The sequence below is a fragment of the Linepithema humile genome, chromosome 8 (assembly GCF_040581485.1).
Source record: "Linepithema humile isolate Giens D197 chromosome 8, Lhum_UNIL_v1.0, whole genome shotgun sequence".
Classification (NCBI taxonomy): domain Eukaryota; kingdom Metazoa; phylum Arthropoda; class Insecta; order Hymenoptera; family Formicidae; genus Linepithema; species Linepithema humile.
The window spans coordinates 4684299-4704993 of NC_090135.1; the positions used below are offsets into that span (position 1 = coordinate 4684299).

The 20695-nt window shown below is 39.3% G+C and overlaps 1 protein-coding gene, 3 long non-coding RNA genes and 1 pseudogene across 6 annotated transcripts; 2 read left to right on the forward strand and 3 right to left on the reverse strand.

The window, feature by feature from the left end:
* Positions 1–206: 206 nt before the first annotated feature.
* LOC105679468 (uncharacterized) lies at positions 207–5783 on the forward strand. 2 transcript variants are annotated; one of them, XR_010891584.1, is made up of 4 exons: positions 207–2254; positions 2402–2661; positions 2755–5180; positions 5264–5783. It is a non-coding gene; the product is annotated as an uncharacterized lncRNA (long non-coding RNA). The 2 variants fall into 2 exon arrangements; XR_010891583.1 differs by having other exon boundaries at positions 2871–5180.
* LOC105679469 (uncharacterized) lies at positions 5488–6113 on the reverse strand. Its single transcript, XR_010891585.1, has 2 exons — positions 5949–6113; positions 5488–5832 (listed from the first exon to the last, which is right to left on the reverse strand). It is a non-coding gene; the product is annotated as an uncharacterized lncRNA (long non-coding RNA).
* Positions 6114–6298: 185 nt separating this feature from the next.
* Positions 6299–12657, forward strand: LOC137001626 (uncharacterized; annotated as a pseudogene).
* Positions 8217–9033, reverse strand: LOC105672762 (uncharacterized). The gene is made up of 2 exons (XR_001100871.2): positions 8834–9033; positions 8217–8742 (listed from the first exon to the last, which is right to left on the reverse strand). It is a non-coding gene; the product is annotated as an uncharacterized lncRNA (long non-coding RNA).
* A 5-nt stretch (positions 12658–12662) lies between the features above and the next one.
* LOC137001624 (uncharacterized) lies at positions 12663–20695 on the reverse strand. Of its 2 annotated transcripts, XM_067360736.1 has the most exons (7): positions 14860–20695; positions 14423–14624; positions 14148–14322; positions 13722–13909; positions 13572–13634; positions 13415–13483; positions 12663–13338 (listed from the first exon to the last, which is right to left on the reverse strand). In XM_067360736.1, the coding sequence occupies exons 2-7, from the start codon at positions 14457–14459 to the stop codon at positions 13133–13135; spliced, it is 738 nt and encodes a 245-aa protein (XP_067216837.1). In that variant the 5' UTR covers positions 14460–14624; positions 14860–20695; the 3' UTR covers positions 12663–13132. The 2 variants fall into 2 exon arrangements, with proteins under 2 accessions (XP_067216837.1, XP_067216836.1); XM_067360735.1 differs by having other exon boundaries at positions 14423–20695.

Sequence of the window (20695 nt, forward strand, 5' to 3'; positions counted from 1 at the left end):
TTATGATCAGTTTTATTTATACATTTTATGTATATTTTATGTATGTTTATTTTGAATTTGCACCTTGAACAATATATCAGTTACTTTTCATGTTGGTAATATATTAAAAATTCAGATTATTATTAAAATATAAACATATTGGAGTGTCTTTTTTGGAACTTGGCCTGATCTTATCATTTATGAATTTTTGTGCTAGTACTTATCTGTAAATGTGCTTATTTTTTAGAAAAAAGGAGAGGAGGCGGAAAGTCTCGCGCTCGCTGGTATCACCAGCGAGGTGGAAGAAGTGAATGGGGAGGCAGGGGTGGATGGGGAGGCAGAGGTGGATGGGGAGGCAGAGGTGGATGGAGCGGCAGAGGTGGATGGGGTGGCAGAGGTGGGTGGGGACCGAGAGGTGGCCAGGGCGGAAGAGGCCATATCATAATAAAAAAATATTATATAAATTAAAAAAATATTAGATAAATATAAAAATAATTTTATATATTAATTTCATATTAATATTAATTTTATTTTTTTAACAAACTTTTATTTTTTAATATTTTTTTTGTATTTTTTATTTATATTTTTATTATTTTTTAACTTATTTACTTATACAATATACTTATATTTTTATTTTTTAATATCTTTTCTATTTTTTATTTATATTTTTATTTTTTAACTTATATTACTTATACAATATACTTATATTTTTTTTTATTTATATTTTTATTATTTTTGACGATATTTTTATTATTTTTTAATTTTTTATTTATATTTTTATTTTATATTTTTTTTATTGATTTATTATTATTATTAATAATATGTTTTTTAATCTAATTTATGTGATAACATTATAATAAACATATATTGACTAGTCATATTGTGATAATTTTATATTAAGATTTATTTTACATATATATAAAATAAAATTTCAAATAAAATCAATTATCTCGTGCTAACTCTCTATCCCGTCACATATTTATAGATAAATAAAATATTACTAACATGTCTGCAAATGACATCACATATGTATAAAAGAAATATATAGAAAGATTAATGAAATGTGGTATAATAGGGCTCCTGGCGAAGGTCCACTAAAAAAACCTAACGCGCCGTTAGTGGAACCTCGAAGGTGGTGCGGAAGACCACTATTAATAATACTATTATAATTACTAATAAATACTATTATAATTACTAATAATACATTATTTTTACAATATTTTAACAAAAGTACAATAAATCTGACTGCATTTATAATATATGTTACCGTCTCCTCCACTCATCTCCATAGTACAGTAACTTTTGCTAATATGCAGTAGTTTAAAATAAATGATTAAAAATGGAATAAAATATAATATGGCATATGGAGCATATATCATAGATTGTTGGTGTGAAAATTTTAATTATCTTTTATATAGAAATAATTCGTCTACATTTGACACGTTAAAATGTACACCGATCTCAGATTGAGATACTAGAGTGTACGAAAATTAAGTACATTATTGATCTCCCTATTTGGATTCTCCGAATGTACGAATAGAAAATTATTGAACGGGAGAAAAAATATCAGGACGCGAGTGACTAATTGTAAGTTGGGAAATAATTAAAAGTTTTACAGGTATGTAAAATCTTTCGAGTCGATAGACATAAATGCCAAAGCAAGCATGGCTAAACGAATAAGGCGAATGGCAAGAACATAGTATATGTTAAATTTACACTTTGTTGCAATATTGCAAAATAACTTCATTTTTCTATTGACAATAGCAAATCTGAATTATTTCAAAAATTGTTAGTTTTAACATATGCGAATATTATTAATAAATATAAACTATTATTTTTTAAGCAAAAAAAAGATTATTTGATAATTTACACTGTTAGAAACAAATGCGGAAAAAAGAAAAGAAAGTTGCGAGAAGCAAATCTCGAACACGGGATTTTTCATATTCCAGCCACATGCCTTAGAAACACTTACTTCTTAGCATTTATCGTCTGTTGCGTCGGCTCGGTGGAAGGGAGACGGCGTTCTCTTCCATTGGTCGACCGGGTCGAGCTCACACGGATAGGGTGACGTCATCGGTTCTCGGTTGTATTAGTGTGATGCCGCCGCTCGTTTCTGGCAGCATTGCATAAAGCATGATGCATAAGGAGTCGAAAAATCCGTAAGGATGAATTTTTATGCGTTATGCAAACGGATACGCGTCTAGATTTGTCCACCATTAATTGTGTTCGCTAATTTCAACCAGTTTCTAACCTCTTCTCTTGTTGACAATACGTGGTAAGTACACTTATCGATTCTACTATATATTCTTAATATAATAATATAATTATATATATATATATTATATTATATATTTATTATATTATATAATTACTAAATTAATAATATATATAACAATCACATTAATATATTTTATTTCGATAGGAAAATGGATCATGATTCATATTTTTTTGATTCTCAATATCAAGATGAAAATTTCTGTGGAGAGAATCAATATTCTCAATATTCTGAAAATGAAAATGTTTGTGAAAAAGAGAATCAAAATGAAATCGATGGAGATGCTTTGTTCATTTCTTTGGTGCGTGATTATCCTTACATATATAACAAGGAACTGACTGATTTCAAAGATACTTTTAAAAAACAGAATGCCTGAACAGAAATAGCAAGCATTTTGAATATGACAGGTATATAATATATTTTTATACATTGCAATTTATTTTAACAGATTTTAAATTGCATATGTTAAACCAGTGACACAGTGTAATTTTTCATGTTAGATTGTAAACTAGTAAACTACTTGCTGAAAATACAGCCTGCAGCATTTTTAGCAAGACTAGATTGCATGCGATCTAGCATGAAAAATTAATATATTTAATATTATTTTTGTTGCTAGTGGACGAGTGTCAATCACGATGGACGCGATTAAGAGAGCGATACACAAGAGAAAAAAAACAAAGACAGGAAGAAACAACTACTGGAAGTGGAGCATCAAAAAGGAAAACTTTTGAGTTTTTTAACAACATGCAATTTTTGAATCCATTCGTTAAGAAAAGAAAGTATAGTAAAAATTAGGATGTTGAAAAATTAGAATAATCAAGATTTCTTTTTTGTATTGCGACGTGAACTAGCCTCGGAATCACGCCAGATCCGAGGCAGCACGCCCAATGGAAATCGGTACTCGAGGCATCGGCAATAACTGCTCGACTCGGTAACTTACGGTATCAGAAGCAGATGCTTAATTCGGTAACTCGCGGTACTCCACGCTCGTCGGGAGTAAGGTAACTCGCGAGATCGGCAATAACTGCACGATTCGGTAACTCGCGGTACTCCACACAATTCGGGAGCAAGGTAACTCACGCGATAACGGTAACCGGAAATGGGCGCCAGGTGCGAATAATCGCACCGCGGTATCGGTAACTTTAATAGTTCTCAAAATTTGCTCGGCCGCTCCCCGCTCAGTATGGCAGAGGGGCGCAGTTCTTTTACTTAACGTAGATATCTGGAGTGAGAGGCGAACACAAGGACAACTCAATACTTAATAGTTAACAATAATGTATTTCCATAATTTGGCTTACAAGGGTAAAGATGTGCAGCGTTCGGCCTGAGCCGATACGGCGGAGACGGTTCAATGCGGTAGCAGGGCCGTTCGCCCAATTACTCGATAACAAGAATAAAGTTAGACAAATACGCGAAATCACGGAGATGCGATCACGATAGTTCGCCGCTGATCCGACTCTATCCGGTAAACACGGGACTTATACTCTGATCATTCGATACGGCCGGTGAAGGCCAAATCAACAGACTTTAAGCGACGGGAGCCTAACGGCCGGGACTGAGATGTCGCGGAACGGCTATTTTTCGCGGGCTTTCCCGTTTCTCGCCGAGACGCGAACTTGGCGGTAACCGCAATCTCGCGGAGAACGTTCCCGGATCAAAATCCGCCCACAGACATTCACGGTACTTCCGGTACGGTGATAACGCGGCAAACGGTACCGGAGCGGTATCGCAAGAAAACGGTAGCAATCGGTTTTTCTTTTCTTTTAAAAGACGGTAACGGCAGGACGGTACGGTAACTAAACGAACGGTAACGAAACGGCAACGAGAAAAGACTGTCGGCGCTGAATTCCCACAAGACAGAGAGACTGTTACGCGATATCCGGGGCCGGCTGGACATGCGGTAATTGAGCGTAATTGAGCGCTCACGATATCAAACACTACGATTAATGTGAGAGACACTACATATTAAACGAACTCACGCTACCAGCCATCACCGGACGGAACTCTACGGCTACCCGAGAGGCGGCTTACAACGATTGGACGTCCTTGGCGTCTTCGGTGTCGTCGGGCTGAGTCCCTGATGTCGTCCTCGCGCACTTGTGTCACACCGAACAGTGACTCTTCTCGGCTCTGCCTCTAGGTCCTTCCAGATTCGCGTCGCCTTCCTGCGCATCCTGCCGATTTTCCAAAAAGGGGGGCCCCTGAGAACCGCCCACAGTTCATCCAGGGCGCCCCCTTCCGCTCACTGTGGTTTCCTCAAGTCTTTCGGCTGATAACGTGTCGGTAAGTCGATGTTCCCGGAAGAGACTGGTTAGGCTGGCCGGGCCATACTCCGGTCCTTCCGGGTGCAGCATCTTCGGGGTCCTCGAAGCCGTCTGCAGCCGGGCGAGGTCCGCTGCTGCGTGTCTTTGTGTTGCTTTTGACTTTGTGGCTGAAACCAAAGCGGAGTTAGATAGGGCTTGGATGGCGGAGGCGACGGAATCGCGGTACCTGACCTTTTTCGTGGGGTCACTAACGCGTGGCCCCTGCGGATGATCCCCCGGTGTCCGGCTTCCCTGGCGATGCTGTCTTCGCCCTGAGGCACAAAACACGCAACGCCGCCCGCACGGGGTCTCGCCTTACAACTCAAAAACGGTATTACGGTACAAAAACAGGAATTACAATACAAACGACGCGCAAAAATTGTGGAGTCTCGCGGGTTGCTCTCTCCACGCGAGGAGCAACACCAGGGCTCCTTGCTCCCTCGGCCGGGCTATCGCCCTTGTGACGGCGCTCGAAAAGCGTCACGTCACAGTATATTAGTCTTAGAACTCTTTGCATGTTACGCCAATTTTTTGACATTATTTTTTTCTTTTTTCAGAACAATGACTAATGTGCAACATGCCAAAAGCTCTCCATTGACAAAACGATGTATTTCTCTTCAAAAGTAAGATATATACATAATTCATATATAATTAAAAGCGCTTTTATTTGCAAATCTGTAATAAAATTTTTATTTTCTAATTTTAGAAACTTTAACTTTAGTAACGAAAAAGAAAATCTCTGTTTGGCGAATGTGGCTACCTTACAACAGAATTTTTCAAAAGTTAACAATGCAGAATCATTGGAACAAAATCGATTTACAAGCTTAAGTGGCAGAAACGTTAATGTATCTCCTACAAATACAACTACTTTACTTGAACAACAACAGTCTTTTACAGAAATAAATCAAGCAAAAATAAATCAAAGATAAATATTTTTACAAGCATTTTTATTTATGGCATTTTTTTAATAAATTTTTTATTTGTTTCATTTAAAAAAAATTTATATTTGTGTTTAGAGACTCAACTTCACTTTCACACAAATCAAGCGACGCGGTAACATCATGCCAGTCTGATGCTTCTTCAATATCAGTATTAAGTGCCTCTGATTATGCGCGAAAGAAAGGTTTAAGTAGGCAAATAAAATCAAAAGGAAAATCGCAGCCAGATGTCGTAAATGCAATTTCTAAAGTTACATCTTTACTAGAGAATAAATACTCTTCAATTTCTCTTCTTATTTTTATTGTCCCTTCTTTTTTTTGATAGATCAGACCATTTCTAATAAAAATAATGAAAATTAAAACTATATTCAAGTATATATAAATAATCATAATAATAATATAATAATTACATATATAATAAATTATATAAAATATATCTTTGCAAATACTTACATTCTCACTTTTATAATCACAAAAAAAGTTCTCTTGATTTTCTTTTCAATATTGTGTGTTCCTATTTATTTCCTCTGTAACATTATTTTCAATATCAAAACTCAAAATCCTATCTCAAAATAAAAACTGAATAAAAGATATTTAAAATTTCTATGCTCTCTATGTATCGTCTTAGGCTGCCGGCACACAGGACGCGTTGATGCGTTACGCGTCGCTTCTTGCAACGCGTTAATTTTTCTAGTGACACAGAACGCGTTAAGATCTAGTAACATGCGCAAACTATACAAGCTCGTCCGTTTTAACCTAACGTTCTAACCTAAAATTAAATATTTGTTAATCTTAAAAAAAATATCTTTTAAAGTGAAGCAAGTATTATATAAGCATATTAATTAATATTTTATCTTGATTTTTTGTACGTTACAATTAGAGGTAATAATAATTTACTACTCAATTATATAGCTGAAATGGATAAATTAAAACGCAGAAAATTATTGCTTTTCTTATTATATATAAAAAAGAAAAAAAAGAGAGAAAAGAGAAATTTAAATATATCTCAAAGGAAGTATTGGGTACATCCTATTCTCAGATTAAAACAGCAGCAAGGAGATTGGAATAATTTGATATATGAAATGAGACTACAAGGAGATGAGACATTTTTTAGTTATATGAGAATGACATCAACCATGTTTGACACTTTACTAGCAAAAGTAGGACCAAGCATAACAAAAATGGAAACAAACTGGAGAATTCCAATTCCAGCAGCAACTAGATTAGCAATGACAATACGGTATGTATACACATTCAATTTAGATATTTTTTAATTAGACAATAAATATCATTGAAACATTTACAAAATAAACATTAAATAAAAAATATGATATATGTTTCAGTTATTTAGCAAGTGGAGATGGGCTTCATACAATTGCATTAAGCTATCGAACTGGTAGAAGTACATCACAAATAATAAAAGAGACTTGTGAGGCTATATGGAATAATCCCACACAGCACAAGGAACTCCCGGGAAACTCCCGGGGAGCTCATAAAATTTTTTGTAAGCTTAAATTAACCTTCAAAAAAACTTGCATGGAGCTTTCTGGGAGCTCCTATGTCCGCTTTTAAGAGCTCACTGGAAGCTTTATTTAAGCTCAAAGGAAGCTCAAAAATTATGTTTTAAGAGCTTCCAGCGAGCTTTAAAGTAGTTCCCGGGCAACTTCCAAATAATAATTATAAATAATAATAACAATTATTATTATTAAGAATTATAAATATTATAAGAATAATGAATAAATTTCCAATAAATTTTTATTACAATATAAATTTATTTTTATTACAAAAATTTATAACATAAAATATAAGGAACATTTTGAACAACATTTTGAAACATCGCATTTTAATGATAATAAATTATAATAATAAAAAAAATAAATCAATACATATATATATTGCTTGTTTTATGAAAGAGAGAGAGAGAGAGAGAGAGAGAGAGAGAGAGAGAGAGAGAGAGAGAGAGAGAGAGAGAGAGAGAGAGAGAGAGAGAGAGAGAGAGAGAGAGAGAGAGAGAGAGAGAGAGAGAGAGAGAGAGAGAGAGAGAGAGAGAGAGAGAGAGAGAGAGAGAGAGAGAGAGAGAGAGAGAGAGAGAGAGAGAGAGAGAGAGAGAGAGAGAGAGAGAGAGAGAGAGAGAGAGAGAGAGAGAGAGAGAGAGAGAGAGAGAGAGAGAGAGAGAGAGAGAGAGAGAGAGAGAGAGAGAGAGAGAGAGAGAGAGAGAGAGAGAGAGAGAGAGAGAGAGAGAGAGAGAGAGAGAGAGAGAGAGAGAGAGAGAGAGAGAGAGAGAGAGAGAGAGAGAGAGAGAGAGAGAGAGAGAGAGAGAGAGAGAGAGAGAGAGAGAGAGAGAGAGAGAGAGAGAGAGAGAGAGAGAGAGAGAGAGAGAGAGAGAGAGAGAGAGAGAGAGAGAGAGAGAGAGAGAGAGAGAGAGAGAGAGAGAGAGAGAGAGAGAGAGAGAGAGAGAGAGAGAGAGAGAGAGAGAGAGAGAGAGAGAGAGAGAGAGAGAGAGAGAGAGAGAGAGAGAGAGAGAGAGAGAGAGAGAGAGAGAGAGAGAGAGAGAGAGAGAGAGAGAGAGAGAGAGAGAGAGAGAGAGAGAGAGAGAGAGAGAGAGAGAGAGAGAGAGAGAGAGAGAGAGAGAGAGAGAGAGAGAGAGAGAGAGAGAGAGAGAGAGAGAGAGAGAGAGAGAGAGAGAGAGAGAGAGAGAGAGAGAGAGAGAGAGAGAGAGAGAGAGAGAGAGAGAGAGAGAGAGAGAGAGAGAGAGAGAGAGAGAGAGTTAATAAATTGCACATTATGTGGATTCAGTTCTTTTCTTGAGACGTAACAGCCGTGGATCCCACATGGATGATATGTTTTCTTTTCCATCTATCACCAGCATGGTGAAACCATACCATAATTTTTTTTTGTATCTCATTCTTCGTCGTATTGGGATATTCTTTTAGAACCGTCTCTGTAAAATTATATTTCTTGAGACGTAACAGCCGTGGATCCCACATGGATGATGTTTTCTTTTCCATCTATCACCAGCATGGTGAAACCATACCATAATTTTTTTTTGTATCTCATTCTTCGTCGTATTGGGATATTCTTTTAGAACTGTCTCTGTAAAATTATATTTCTTGAGACGTAACAGCCGTGGATCCCACATGGATGATATGTTTTCTTTTCCATCTATCACCAGCATGGTGAAACCATACCATAATTTTTTTTTGTATCTCATTCTTCGTCGTATTGGGATATTCTTTTAGAACCGTCTCTGTAAAATTATAATATATCATTCTTTAATGAAATATATACACAATAATGAGAATATATATGCATAACACATGTATAGATAAATTATATACCAATGAGAATTTTTGCCATTCTCATCCCTTGGAAGGCAAATGTATTTCGTTACCAATAACATCTTCTTCATCTACATCCATATTAATATTGTCGTCTATATCTATATTATCTTCTATCTCATCCATTCTTTCTTGTGAAGAACAACTTGTACATGTTTCTCCAATACTCTCAGGCCGGCGTCACATAGAACCCGTAATCCGTAATCCGCACCGGAAGTCCGCAAAAGTTACTAGGGATTGCGTCCGTAACGTTACGTGTGTTTTATCTCCTTGTGTCCCATGGAGCCGTAATTCCATGAAATTTCCGTAAAAGTTACTAAAAGTTACTAGTTATTACTAGTAATCCTTTTTTTAATTTTATTTATTTAACTAAATTTGACAATTTAATTAAAATTTTTGTTAAAATTATAATATATTCTGTAGTTTTCTTATGAATAAAATACAAATAAACAATTATAATCTGTTAAATAAAAAATAGTAATACCGTTACGTGTGTATTTACGGCTCCATGGGACACAAGGAGAAAAAACACACGTAACGTTACGGACGCAATCCCTAGTAACTTTTGCGGACTTCCGGTGCGGATTACGGATTACGGGTTCTATGTGACGCCGGCCTCATTCTCAGATTCCGCGATTAATTCGTTTTCGACACTACGGCTTTCAACATTTATGTCATTATTTGTAACGTCAACCTCAGATACCGAAGCAGCATTATTAACATGTACAACTACGGCTGCAAGTCGTCTACGTTGCTGTCTCTCAGACAATTGTAAAACAGGTTTACGTTCGTCCATTGCTTTAATGCAGTGCTCGGAATTAGTCTGAACATTTCAGCCGATTTCCGTGGTATACGCCTCCTTTCCTCTCCTTACCGCGCGCGCCGCAGCCGCTAGGGCCAGCGCCGCCGAGCGTTAGGAGCGGCACTATCTGATTAGGTTCTGTGAGTAGGTTCTTCTCCCTATTTATTAAAATTTAAAAAAATTTATTAAAATTTATTAAAAATAAATTTTTATTTTTAAATTTATTAAGTGGAAATATTTCAATAGATTTCTACGTCACCCATGAGGTACTAATACTGACACGTTTTTCAAAAAGTGGTTTCTATCTACATTATTGCATTAATTGTTCATTCTTATAAAAGGCCAAGAAAATCTAATTAAGAAAATCTCTTTTATATATTTTTTTTTTAAATTAAGAATTTATTTTTATCTTTAGTGGAATAGGTCTACGGGGGAAACCACTTAAAAAAAAACGCTTCAGCATTAGTATCTCATGGGTGACGTGGAAATCTATTGAAATATTTCCACTTAATAAATTTAAAAATAAAAAATTTATTTTTAATAAATTTTAATACATTTTTTTAAATTTTAATAAATAGGGAGAAGAACCCACTCATAATCAGATAGTGTCGCTCCTAACGCTCGGCGGCGCTGGCCCAAGCGGCTGCGGCGCGCGCGGTAAGGAGAGGAAAGGAGGCGTATACCACGGAAATCGGCTGAAATGTTCAGACTAATTCCGAGCACTGCTTTAATGCTACAATGTTGCTTTGAAAAAAATATATTTCAATACATCAATTATTGCATAAAAAGACCTTGCACCGATATCTTTCATTTTTTTGCAATATATAAAGCTTTCTAACCTTAAAAAACTAACCTAAAACTAACCTAAAAAACTAACAAATGATGAAAATATTATAGTTATAGTACTCACCTTTTGAAAATCCCTGCCAAAATCCTTGTACCTCTTGCACGTCTTGCCTCACGCAGATTTCACACACAGGTAAATATATAATTTAGAAATAATTTATGATGAATTATCGAATATCTAATGGCCGGTTTATGCTTCGGTCTTAATCTTAATCTTAAGAGTTGATAACGTAGAATGCCATAAGGGCGTTTATACTTCCCTAGTCTTAATCTTAGTCTTAATCTTAATCTTGGAAAGATCCCATCTTTTAACTTTAGTCCCTAATGTCCTAAGGCCGGGCCAATGAGGTAAGTCTGACGTCCGACGCAGCACGAAACCGCGCAAAATAATGGTTTTCGATCTGTGTATATTTAAAAAATTGTTCCTGATCGTATTCAATATTCAGCATATCTTTCATTAAAGAAAAGAAATGACCAGTTTCGTGTCTTTTTCGATTCAGTGGCCGAACAGCGTATCTCCGTGGTTTTCTTTTATTTTTTTTTTAATTTCTTAATAATACACATGCTGCATAGGCACTTGATAACAAAAGTGCCATTCCAAACATTAAAGTTTTTTGCCGCTGGCGATTCATTTTAACATTCACTATAATTTGCAGCACCGGGATCTATTACAATTTGTGGTTAGGTTAGGTTAGGTTTTGTTACATTTGCACATGCGTAGTCCGAATTTCCAGGGAAGCATAAACGAGTCCTTAAGATTAAGTTAAGACTAAGACTAAGATTAAGATTAAGACCGAAGCATAAACCAGCCATAACACGTCCTTACGGCTCGTGGGATTGCGAAATGGCGGCGGCGAGCAGTGTTACTAGACAGGACGTCTTCTTTCGCGTATGCGCAACGCATACAATTAATTCCAGCGGCGCAATATTTAACACATTGGGTTGCATATTATACAATTCAATATGTCAAAAAATGCTGAATAAAGTTAAATAGTCAAATTGAAACAAAATTTTTATTCTATAAAAATCTTACAGGTATTCCAGCTCAACAAAATAAGCTGCCTAAGAGTTTATTTTATCGAATTTTATAAGCTCTTCCGGAGCTCAGCAAAATAAGCTCCCTAGGTGCTTACTCCCAGGAAGCTTAAGGATATAAACTTCCGGGAAGCTTATTTTGTCGAATTTTGTAAGCTCCCCCGGAGCTCAGCAAAATAAACTCCCTGAGTGCTTTATCGGAGCATTGTGCTGTGTGGGATCTCTACAAAGAAGTATTATTTAATCCGACACAGAATGGATGGCGAGAAATAGCCCAAGAATTTCAAGAAATATGGGATTTTCCAAATTGTATTGGTGCTTTAGATGGAAAGCATGTTGCAATAATAGTAAGTTTTTTAAATTTAATAATTATACAATATTTGTAACAAACTCTTTAGATTAAATTGTTATTTTAGTGCCCATCGAAATCAGTACTATAATTATAAGAACTTTCATAGTATTGTTTTAATGGCACTTGTATCTGCTACCTACAAATTTTTAATTGTTGACATCGGTGCACAAGGTAGACATAGCGATGGAGGAATTTTCAAACATTCTGCAATGGGGCAGCGATTTTATAACAACACATTAGATTTACCTGATTCATCTGCCATTAGTGTAAAGCACACAGTTCCATATGTAATCGTAGCTGATGAAGCCTTTCAATTAACTCAATTTACTATGCGACCGTATCCATCAAAAAATTTAACCAAGTTACAAAAAATATTTAACTATAGATTAAGCAGAGCTCGACATGTTGTTGAAAATGCATTTGGTATACTAGCAAGTCGATGGCGTATTTATTATAAAGCTATAAATACCAGTCTTGAAACAGTTGATACCATAATTAAAGCTACTGTTTGTTTGCACAATTTCTTGATGAATACGTCACAGTATTGTGGTGAAAATTACGCTGATAGGATATCTATAAACGGACAAATAATTGAAGGAGAATGGAGAAGAAATGTAAATATATGTAATTTACAAAACGTTACAAATTGTGGTAGCAACAATTATACGAGGTATGCTGGACAAATTAGAAATACCTTTGCGGATTATTTCACAAATGAAGGCCAAGTTTCTTGGCAAGAAGAATGCATAACATAAGATATATGTAAATATTTTATATATATGATAGATAAGATATGCAGAGATATAACATTTTATTACAAAACATTTTATTGCACTTAAATTATTTTACTACATAGTATAATATAATTAAACACATCACAATATTAATATTATAAACCTATTGTAAATCTATAAAAGTTTATTAAAATTAAACATATAATTATAAAATTATGTTTATATTTATTTTTCCCAAAATAACATTACTAAAATTTTGTATTAAAAACTTTCTTATCGAAATTAAAATATTAAAAATTTTTTTTATAAACTTAAAATTAAACGTTTTTATGTATTTTTAAGAAATAATACTAAAATTTTCTTATGTTTTAATTATGAATTATGTTTTGATATCATATTTCAAAGACGTTTCAAGATATTTTACAAAAATAAAATTAAAAATTATAAGATTAAAAATTTTTTTAACAAAAGCAAAAGTAATATATTAAATATCTTGTCTCATAAATTTGTCATTAAAAAAATCAAACTTGTTATATGTCTTCTTCAAAAAGTAATGTTGCAATTTTTTTCATTACGCGTTTTGAAATATCCGCAGTCATACTTCGAAGACACGCTTCAATATATTTTACGAAACTTTCTATTTTATCGAGCTTCACGTGTTCATTCGTTTGTTGTAATTCTTTTAAAATAACTTCTTCCAAACGAGTATCCATATTTTCGGTGGTTTTTGATTTCTCTAAAGACAAAAAATCAATTTAAAATTTCTTGTTTAATATAATATAATAGACAAACTTTACTTTTTATATACTAACTTTTACATTTTAGAGGAAGAGGCAAAGGATGTGATCGTTTTGATGCTACGTGTGTAAACTCCTCATTAACTATAACACATACATATACCATATTATATAGAAAAGTATTTTAAAACACATAAGAAAAACGAACATATAATTAAAGATGTCTACATACCTTTTGGTATTGTCAAGCCCAGATCAGAATTTGAGGCAGAATCTGATGTAGTAGAAGAAAAAGCTGCAAAAAAAATATGAATAAGAAAATATAGAAAAAGCAAAATATAAAATAAAAAAAGTAAAGAAATGATAAGTGAATGTTAATTACAACAATTTTGCTGCGACTGAGTTGATTGTGGCTTTAATAAACTAATTTGCTGTGTTTTTGATTGTGTTTGTTGTGCGACATTTATTTTTTCTCTTGTGTTAGTAAGACCAGAATTAGTAGTAAAACCAGATTTATTTGGAAGTGATAATTGTATATCTGGGTGTATGTTTTCAAGATTACTTTTAGTTCTGAAATAAATTTTTAAATTAATTGAGAGAGAGAGAGAGAGAGAGAGAGAGAGAGAGAGAGAGAGAAAAAAAGAGAGAGACTGACTTATATTATTTTAATATAAAAATTGTATGAAAATATCAATTATATACATACACATACAAAAGATAACAATTCTATATCTATTATATATTCCTATATTTATTATATATGTGTGTGTGTATATTACATTCTCATAAATTAAAAAATTATATGTACCTTCTATAATTTACTGTAGGAATCAGAAAACGTAAAGTATCATATAATGGCCAACTGCTTTTTCTTTTCACAGCTCCACTGCCACTTGGTATATAAGCTGATTGTAAATAATGTTCTTTAACAAAACGATCTCTTAAACTTTTCCATTTCATTTGGCTGCTTCCAGTAGGTGTCTCTACATACAGTTTGTTATAAAATTAGATTTATTAAAAAATAATTTTTCGATATGTAGACTTTCGATAGATACACATAATAATTATAGATAATAATTTTACCTAAACAAGCATCAACTTCAGACCATAATGTTTTCATATTTGCTGGACCTCTAAGCTTGTAAAGCAATGTAGAGTTCCACAAACTCTCTCTTACATAGACTTCTGCGATTAACCTTTCTATGTAATCATCTTTATTGTTATTATCTATATAACATTCATGTTCTTCTCCACTGTACACTTTGGTATTACAATCATTGCACCACTACAAACATAAATTAAATTAAATAATATAATAAAAATAAAAATTGTATTGGAAAAAATATTAATATTATTAATACATATTAGAATATTTTAATAATTATGTTTAGTATTATATGTACATAATAAATAAATTGTCACACAGGTTTTATTTGTTACATGAATCTACAATAATTATTAACAACATGTTTATGTTTTGAGTATAAAATAACCTAAAAATACTATTTTATTTTTCTTACTATTTCGTTTACATCTATTTTATATAGCAATCTATAATAAATCTTTTCTTATTTGATCACAGTACACTGCACAAATGTCTTTTTTGGAAAATAATAATAAAAACAAAATAATAAAATTATATACTTCAAGAGACACGGTAATGTCTCGCGCAAGTTCTGAAAATTTACTAGAATTACGTGTCTTCCAACTTCCGTTTCTGTACCACGCGACAAAAGTTGGATTGAGTTCAACATTTTACGCGAGACGGAAGTTATGTATTTATTATTTCCGGGCAAGCAAGAGTTTCATTGGCTATCGCATCGTCTTCCGTCACGCGTAACGCATCAACGCGTCCTGTGTGCCGGCAGCCTTACTCACCATGTGATTTCGGTGTTCAAATAATTTTAAGGTTAGAATGTAAAGCCTTATGCACAAGCTTGTGCGTTGAAGAACGTTACGTTATGCTCTATGCATTATGCCTTATGCGTTATGTAAAAGTCTGTGCTCGGGCCTTTACACGCCGCCTTACGCCGCCGTAATATAATTTTGTAACACATTCAGACACCACATTTATACTCTCCGTATCCACACGGCTGTACATATCTAACTTCAACTTACATAATATACCTCGTTATATCTTATTACACTAAACAGCGCATTCTTTTAACGTGCCCCCAACCGACCGAACTCCTGATTCCGGCGAACTATTCCGCGCAGACAAACGTACCGTTTCATGGCGCCCGAACAGAGACCAGATAAAGAGGCATATCAAAATAATCCGCTCGCGAAGACCGCGTGGATACAACAATTAGCACGCTCCAAAGTATCGCGACTCTTACAAAGCCGCGACATCGATTGTGAAGGCACTTTGGACGACCTCCGACGCCGGTTACGCAAATACGTCCGCGCAAACTCGGGGGATATCACTTCCGAGACACAAGGCATCCGACACCGAGGGCCCCCCGCTCGCCCGCGAAGCATTAAACGTTCCGTCACTACGGATTTCCGCCAATCTTTACGACAACGACGACCGGGCGAGCTTTTACTTGGCCTCCAACCCCCCGATCCCCATAGCCAGCCCGTTTGACCCGGCAAAGACCATGGACCAGATCCGCAAGTGGGGATGCCACTTTGATGGCAGGGACTCGGCCGCGTTCCTTGAGAGACTCGAAGAGCTAAGGAAGGGGTACCATTTCTCCGGCGCCCACCTTCTCCTCGGGCTGTCCGAAATTTTAAAAGGCGAACCCTTATTATGGTTCCGGAACCGCCGCCACGCGTGGAAGACATGGAGAGATTTTCTAGCTGAATTTCGCGAGCACTTCCTGCCGCGACGTTACCAGGCCCGCCTGCGAAGGGAAGCCACTAACCGCCGCCTGACAAAACTTTCAAAAAATTCTCGACCGCATTGCTTACGCTCGCGCGCCGCGCTGGGGGATTTTCTGAGGTAGAAACGATCGATTTGCTGATCGAAAATATGGACCCAGAGTACCGCCTTTACATTCGCCCGCATGACACAATCGACTATTACGAGCTGTCGGACCGGGCCGCCGAATACGAAGAGCTGACGGAGCAGCGCCGCCAGCGGAATTGAAGGGTACCGGAGGGTCGGAACGTGGCCGCCGACGAATATAGTCGCGAAGAATGTTGCTGGCGGTGCAAACAGCGGGGCCACACCCGGCTCGACTGCAAGCGACCGCCACGCAAATTTTGCTCGCGATGCAGGAAAGATGGCGTCTACACCCGTGACTGCCATCCGCCGGCGGAAAACGCCACACGGGCCGGGGCAACGGCGGCCACCGACCGGCCCAACTAGATATCATATACCGGCCGTGACCGCACTTAGAGATCTCGTGCTGCAGGAAGATCGTCTTAGCCCTCCTCGACTCGGGCTCCGACCGGTCATTTATTAATGACGCGCTCGCCGGTTACATTTCTTAAAAGGGTTATCGCCACCGCACGATACGAGAGCACGTCACGGTAGCTGACGGCGGATCTGCCCCTATCACGAAGAGCTACAAACAGGAGATCGGCCTGGAAGGGAGGAAATTCTCCCACGATTTCCAGATTCTTCCAGCGCTTGGGAGCGACATGCTGATAGGGGTAGACTTGTGGGCCTACCTAGGGGTCGTTCTCCCGCCCCCACCATTACCGACACTCGCGCCAATAGCCGGCCGCACCGGCACCATATCCGACGGACTAACGCCACGCACCGACTTCGAAACGCGGCAACTACACGCTTTTTTGGAACGGGAACTCACGCTTCTTCAAAACGTCACCGGATCCACCAATCGCGTGGAACATCACCTCCGACTAACTGACCCGCGGCCAATCAAGCAGCGGTATCGCCCCCGCAACCCGGCCATGCAAGGCATAATAAATGAGGCCGTTAACGAGATGGAGCGAGAGGGGGTAATCGAACCGTCGCAAAGCGCATGGAGCTCGCCGGTCGTAATCGTGAAAAAGAAAGACGGCAAGCCCCGCTTCTGCATAGACTTCCGAAAGTCAACGCCGTAACCGAGTGCGACGCGTACCCTCTCCCGCACATTACGGCCACGTTGGACAAACTGAGAGGCGCGAAATACCTGACGACGCTTGACCTCAAGAGTGGGTACTGGCAAGTGTCATTAACACCCGCAAGCCGGTCAATCACCGCGTTCACCGTACCCGGGAAGGGGCTAATGCAGTTCCGAATGATGCCATTCGGGCTGCATTCCGCCCCAGCGATCTTTCAGCGGTTGCTCGATATTGTGTTGGACCCCGCGTTGGAGCCCAGCGTATTTGTCTACCTCGATGACGTAATTGTTGCAAACGCTACGTTTAGCGAACACTTACAGCATCTAGCCGAGGTATTCCGACGCCTTCGGGAAGCTAGACTGCGCCTAAACTCCGAAAAATGTCACTTCTGCCGGACCGAGCTCACGTACCTCGGCCTCGGCCTCATTTCGCGAGAAGGTATCCACACGAATCCCGCGAAAATAAGCGCCCCGATGACCGGCGAAAATAAGCATCCCGATGACCGGCTTCTACCACAATTCGAAAAGCACGCCAGTTTCTCGGCATGGCCTCGGGTACTGCCGTTTCGTCAAAGATTTCTCTGCCATATCCGCACCTTTACAAAACTAACACGGAAGAACGCACGCTGGCAATGGGAACCGGAGGAAGAGGACGCCTTCAGCGCGCTCAAGAACGCGCTCATTACCCGTGCTCGCCTGCCCCGACTTCCGGCTGCCGTTCGTATTGCAAACAGACGCAAGCGCATACGGACTCGGGGCAGTCCTGACACAAGATTTTGCCGAGGGCGAACGAGTAATAGCATACGCAAGCCGCACTTTGAATCCGGCCGAAAAAAATTATAGTTCGACCGAGCTGGAATGTCTCGCGGTCGTTTGGGGGATCCGCCTGATGCGGGATTATCTAGAAGGATACTCCTTCACGATAATCACCAATTACCAGTCGCTCCGTTGGCTAAAAAGCCTAGAGACCCCCACCGGCCGACTTGGACGTTGGCTTTTCGAGCTACAATACAGTTTCGACATTCGGTATCGACGGAGCATTGAACAAAATTGCCGACGCGCTTTCCCGGGAACCGGAAGCATGCGCCGTCCAAACAGCGAGTTGCACCTGGTATCGCGGCCTCTTGAAAAAGGTTAAAAAGTGTAACGGTGCAGCCCGCAAGCTGCACGGCTACGGACCGTCCATCGTCCGTAGCCCACCAAGGGCGCATCGAACGACGATAAAACTTTGTCGAAAACAACGGCGGTCAATCGCCGAACGGACCCCCACATCCGACCGTTCCGAAATTCCGTTAGTGGGGGCCCGCCGCCGAAACCGCCGATGCTTGCCGATCCAAAGTCAGTCGGCCGCCAGCCGGGTATAAAAGAGGTCCGGCTGTACGTCTTCTCACCAGATCCTGTTCGCTGCTAGACAGCGAACATCACTCTACGAGTGTTCTCGTAGTCCGCCGAGCGTACTCGGCTTCTATGTTTTTTTTCCAGCACACGAGCGTTCTCGTGTACCGCCGAGCGTCCTCGGTATTCTTGCCTCAGCATACGAGTGTACTCGTATACCCGCCGAGCGTACTCGGCTCCTCTAGGCACCGATCTTCGTGCAACGGGCATTCTCGTGTACCTAGCCGGATTGCCGTTCTAATTCCGCCTTCGTACGAGCGTTCTCGTACTCCCGCCGAGCGTAATCGGTTTTCTGATCCAAATATCGCGTTTCTTCGCCGGGACTTCAAATCGTAATCCTTCCGGCAGGCAAAACCGCGTCGACCAATCCGCGCCGCCGAGCAGTCCGTATCGATCTATTATCGAACGGACTCGCGACACTCTACGAACGCACTCACCGACAGGCGCTCCGTCGTGTGCCAACTGTTACGATTCGATCGCACGGCGCTTGCGCCGATCGTTCCGCCGATCGCACTAAAACGCCTCACGTCAAAATTTATCATATTTCACCGTTGCCTTTATACTTATCTCACCGTTGCTTTTATACTTATCTCGCCGTTGCTTTTATATTTATTTCGCCGTACCTTTATATAATATTCTTCTCGCATCACAATCATCCATCGCATTTATACAAATTTCACCAAGTACATTTATCGCAATCATACATTGCATGTACACACAGTCATCAGACTCATTATTTGAATAAACACATTTTCTTATTTATTATTAACATTCACGTGCATTCTTTCTTGACGTACCCCCAACCAAGCGAACCCGGATTCCGGCGAGCTATACCGCGTCCAAAAAAGCTCACACGGTTTCAAAGGAACCAAAAAGCTACCCCGATTACGCCGTCCAAGAGGGGAAGTTTTACCGCCATCTCCGACACAATTTAGAATTTCGTGATCACACCGAACACGAGCAGTGGAAACGCTGTCTCTCTCGTCCAGAATGGGAGGAGGTCATGCACCGATTCCACAATGAACCGACCGCAGGACATCTAGGCGTGGCAAAAACGATTCACCGTGTCACAAGGCGATATTACTGGCCCGGGATGTTTCGCGACATTGCCCGGTATGTACGGAATTGCGAAAAATGTCTCGCCCATAAACCGTACCAAGGCAAACCTGCCGGACGCGTCCACGCGCATAACGTCACCGCGCTGTGGTAGCAAGTCACGATTGACTTAGTGGGGCCACTACCTTGCTCCACGAGCAGCCACTCATGGCTTTTTGTTTTACAAGACCGGTTTACAAAATGGGTTGAGTTACAACCCCTGCGCAAGGCCACCAGCGAGGCCATATGTAAAGCGATAACCGAGCGAATCATATACCGGCACGGCTGCCCCGAGCTTGTAATATCGGACAACGAGAAACAGTTCGTGTCCCGCCAGTTTAACGGCCTTATAAAATCTTTTGGGATAACGCACCGCACGACGCCGATATATACGCCGCAATGTAATCCGGTCGAGGGAACCAATAAGACTATTAAGACGATAATTGGACAATTCGTCGGGCGCGACCACCGCCAATGGGACCGCCATATCCTTGCGCTTCAGTACGCATTTAACAGCGCATATCACGACGCGATCGGATTCACGCCCGCGTTCACCAATTACGGGCGCAAATTATCGCCACCGCATCCCGAAGACCGAACGCACCCGCCTGTACCAATTCCGACGACAGCCTGGCGGCGCCACCTGGATGAGGCCCGGGAGCTCGTCACCGTCAACCTCGCTAGAGCTTTCCAGCGACAAGAGCCATATTATAATATGCGGCATCGGGATTGGCGGCCGAAATCGGCGCGACGGTGTGGCGCAGAGCCACACCCTCTCTCCAACAAGGCCGCAGGCGTAAACGCGAAGCTTGCGCCAAAATACGTCGGCCCGTACCTGATAGGCCGAATCGTC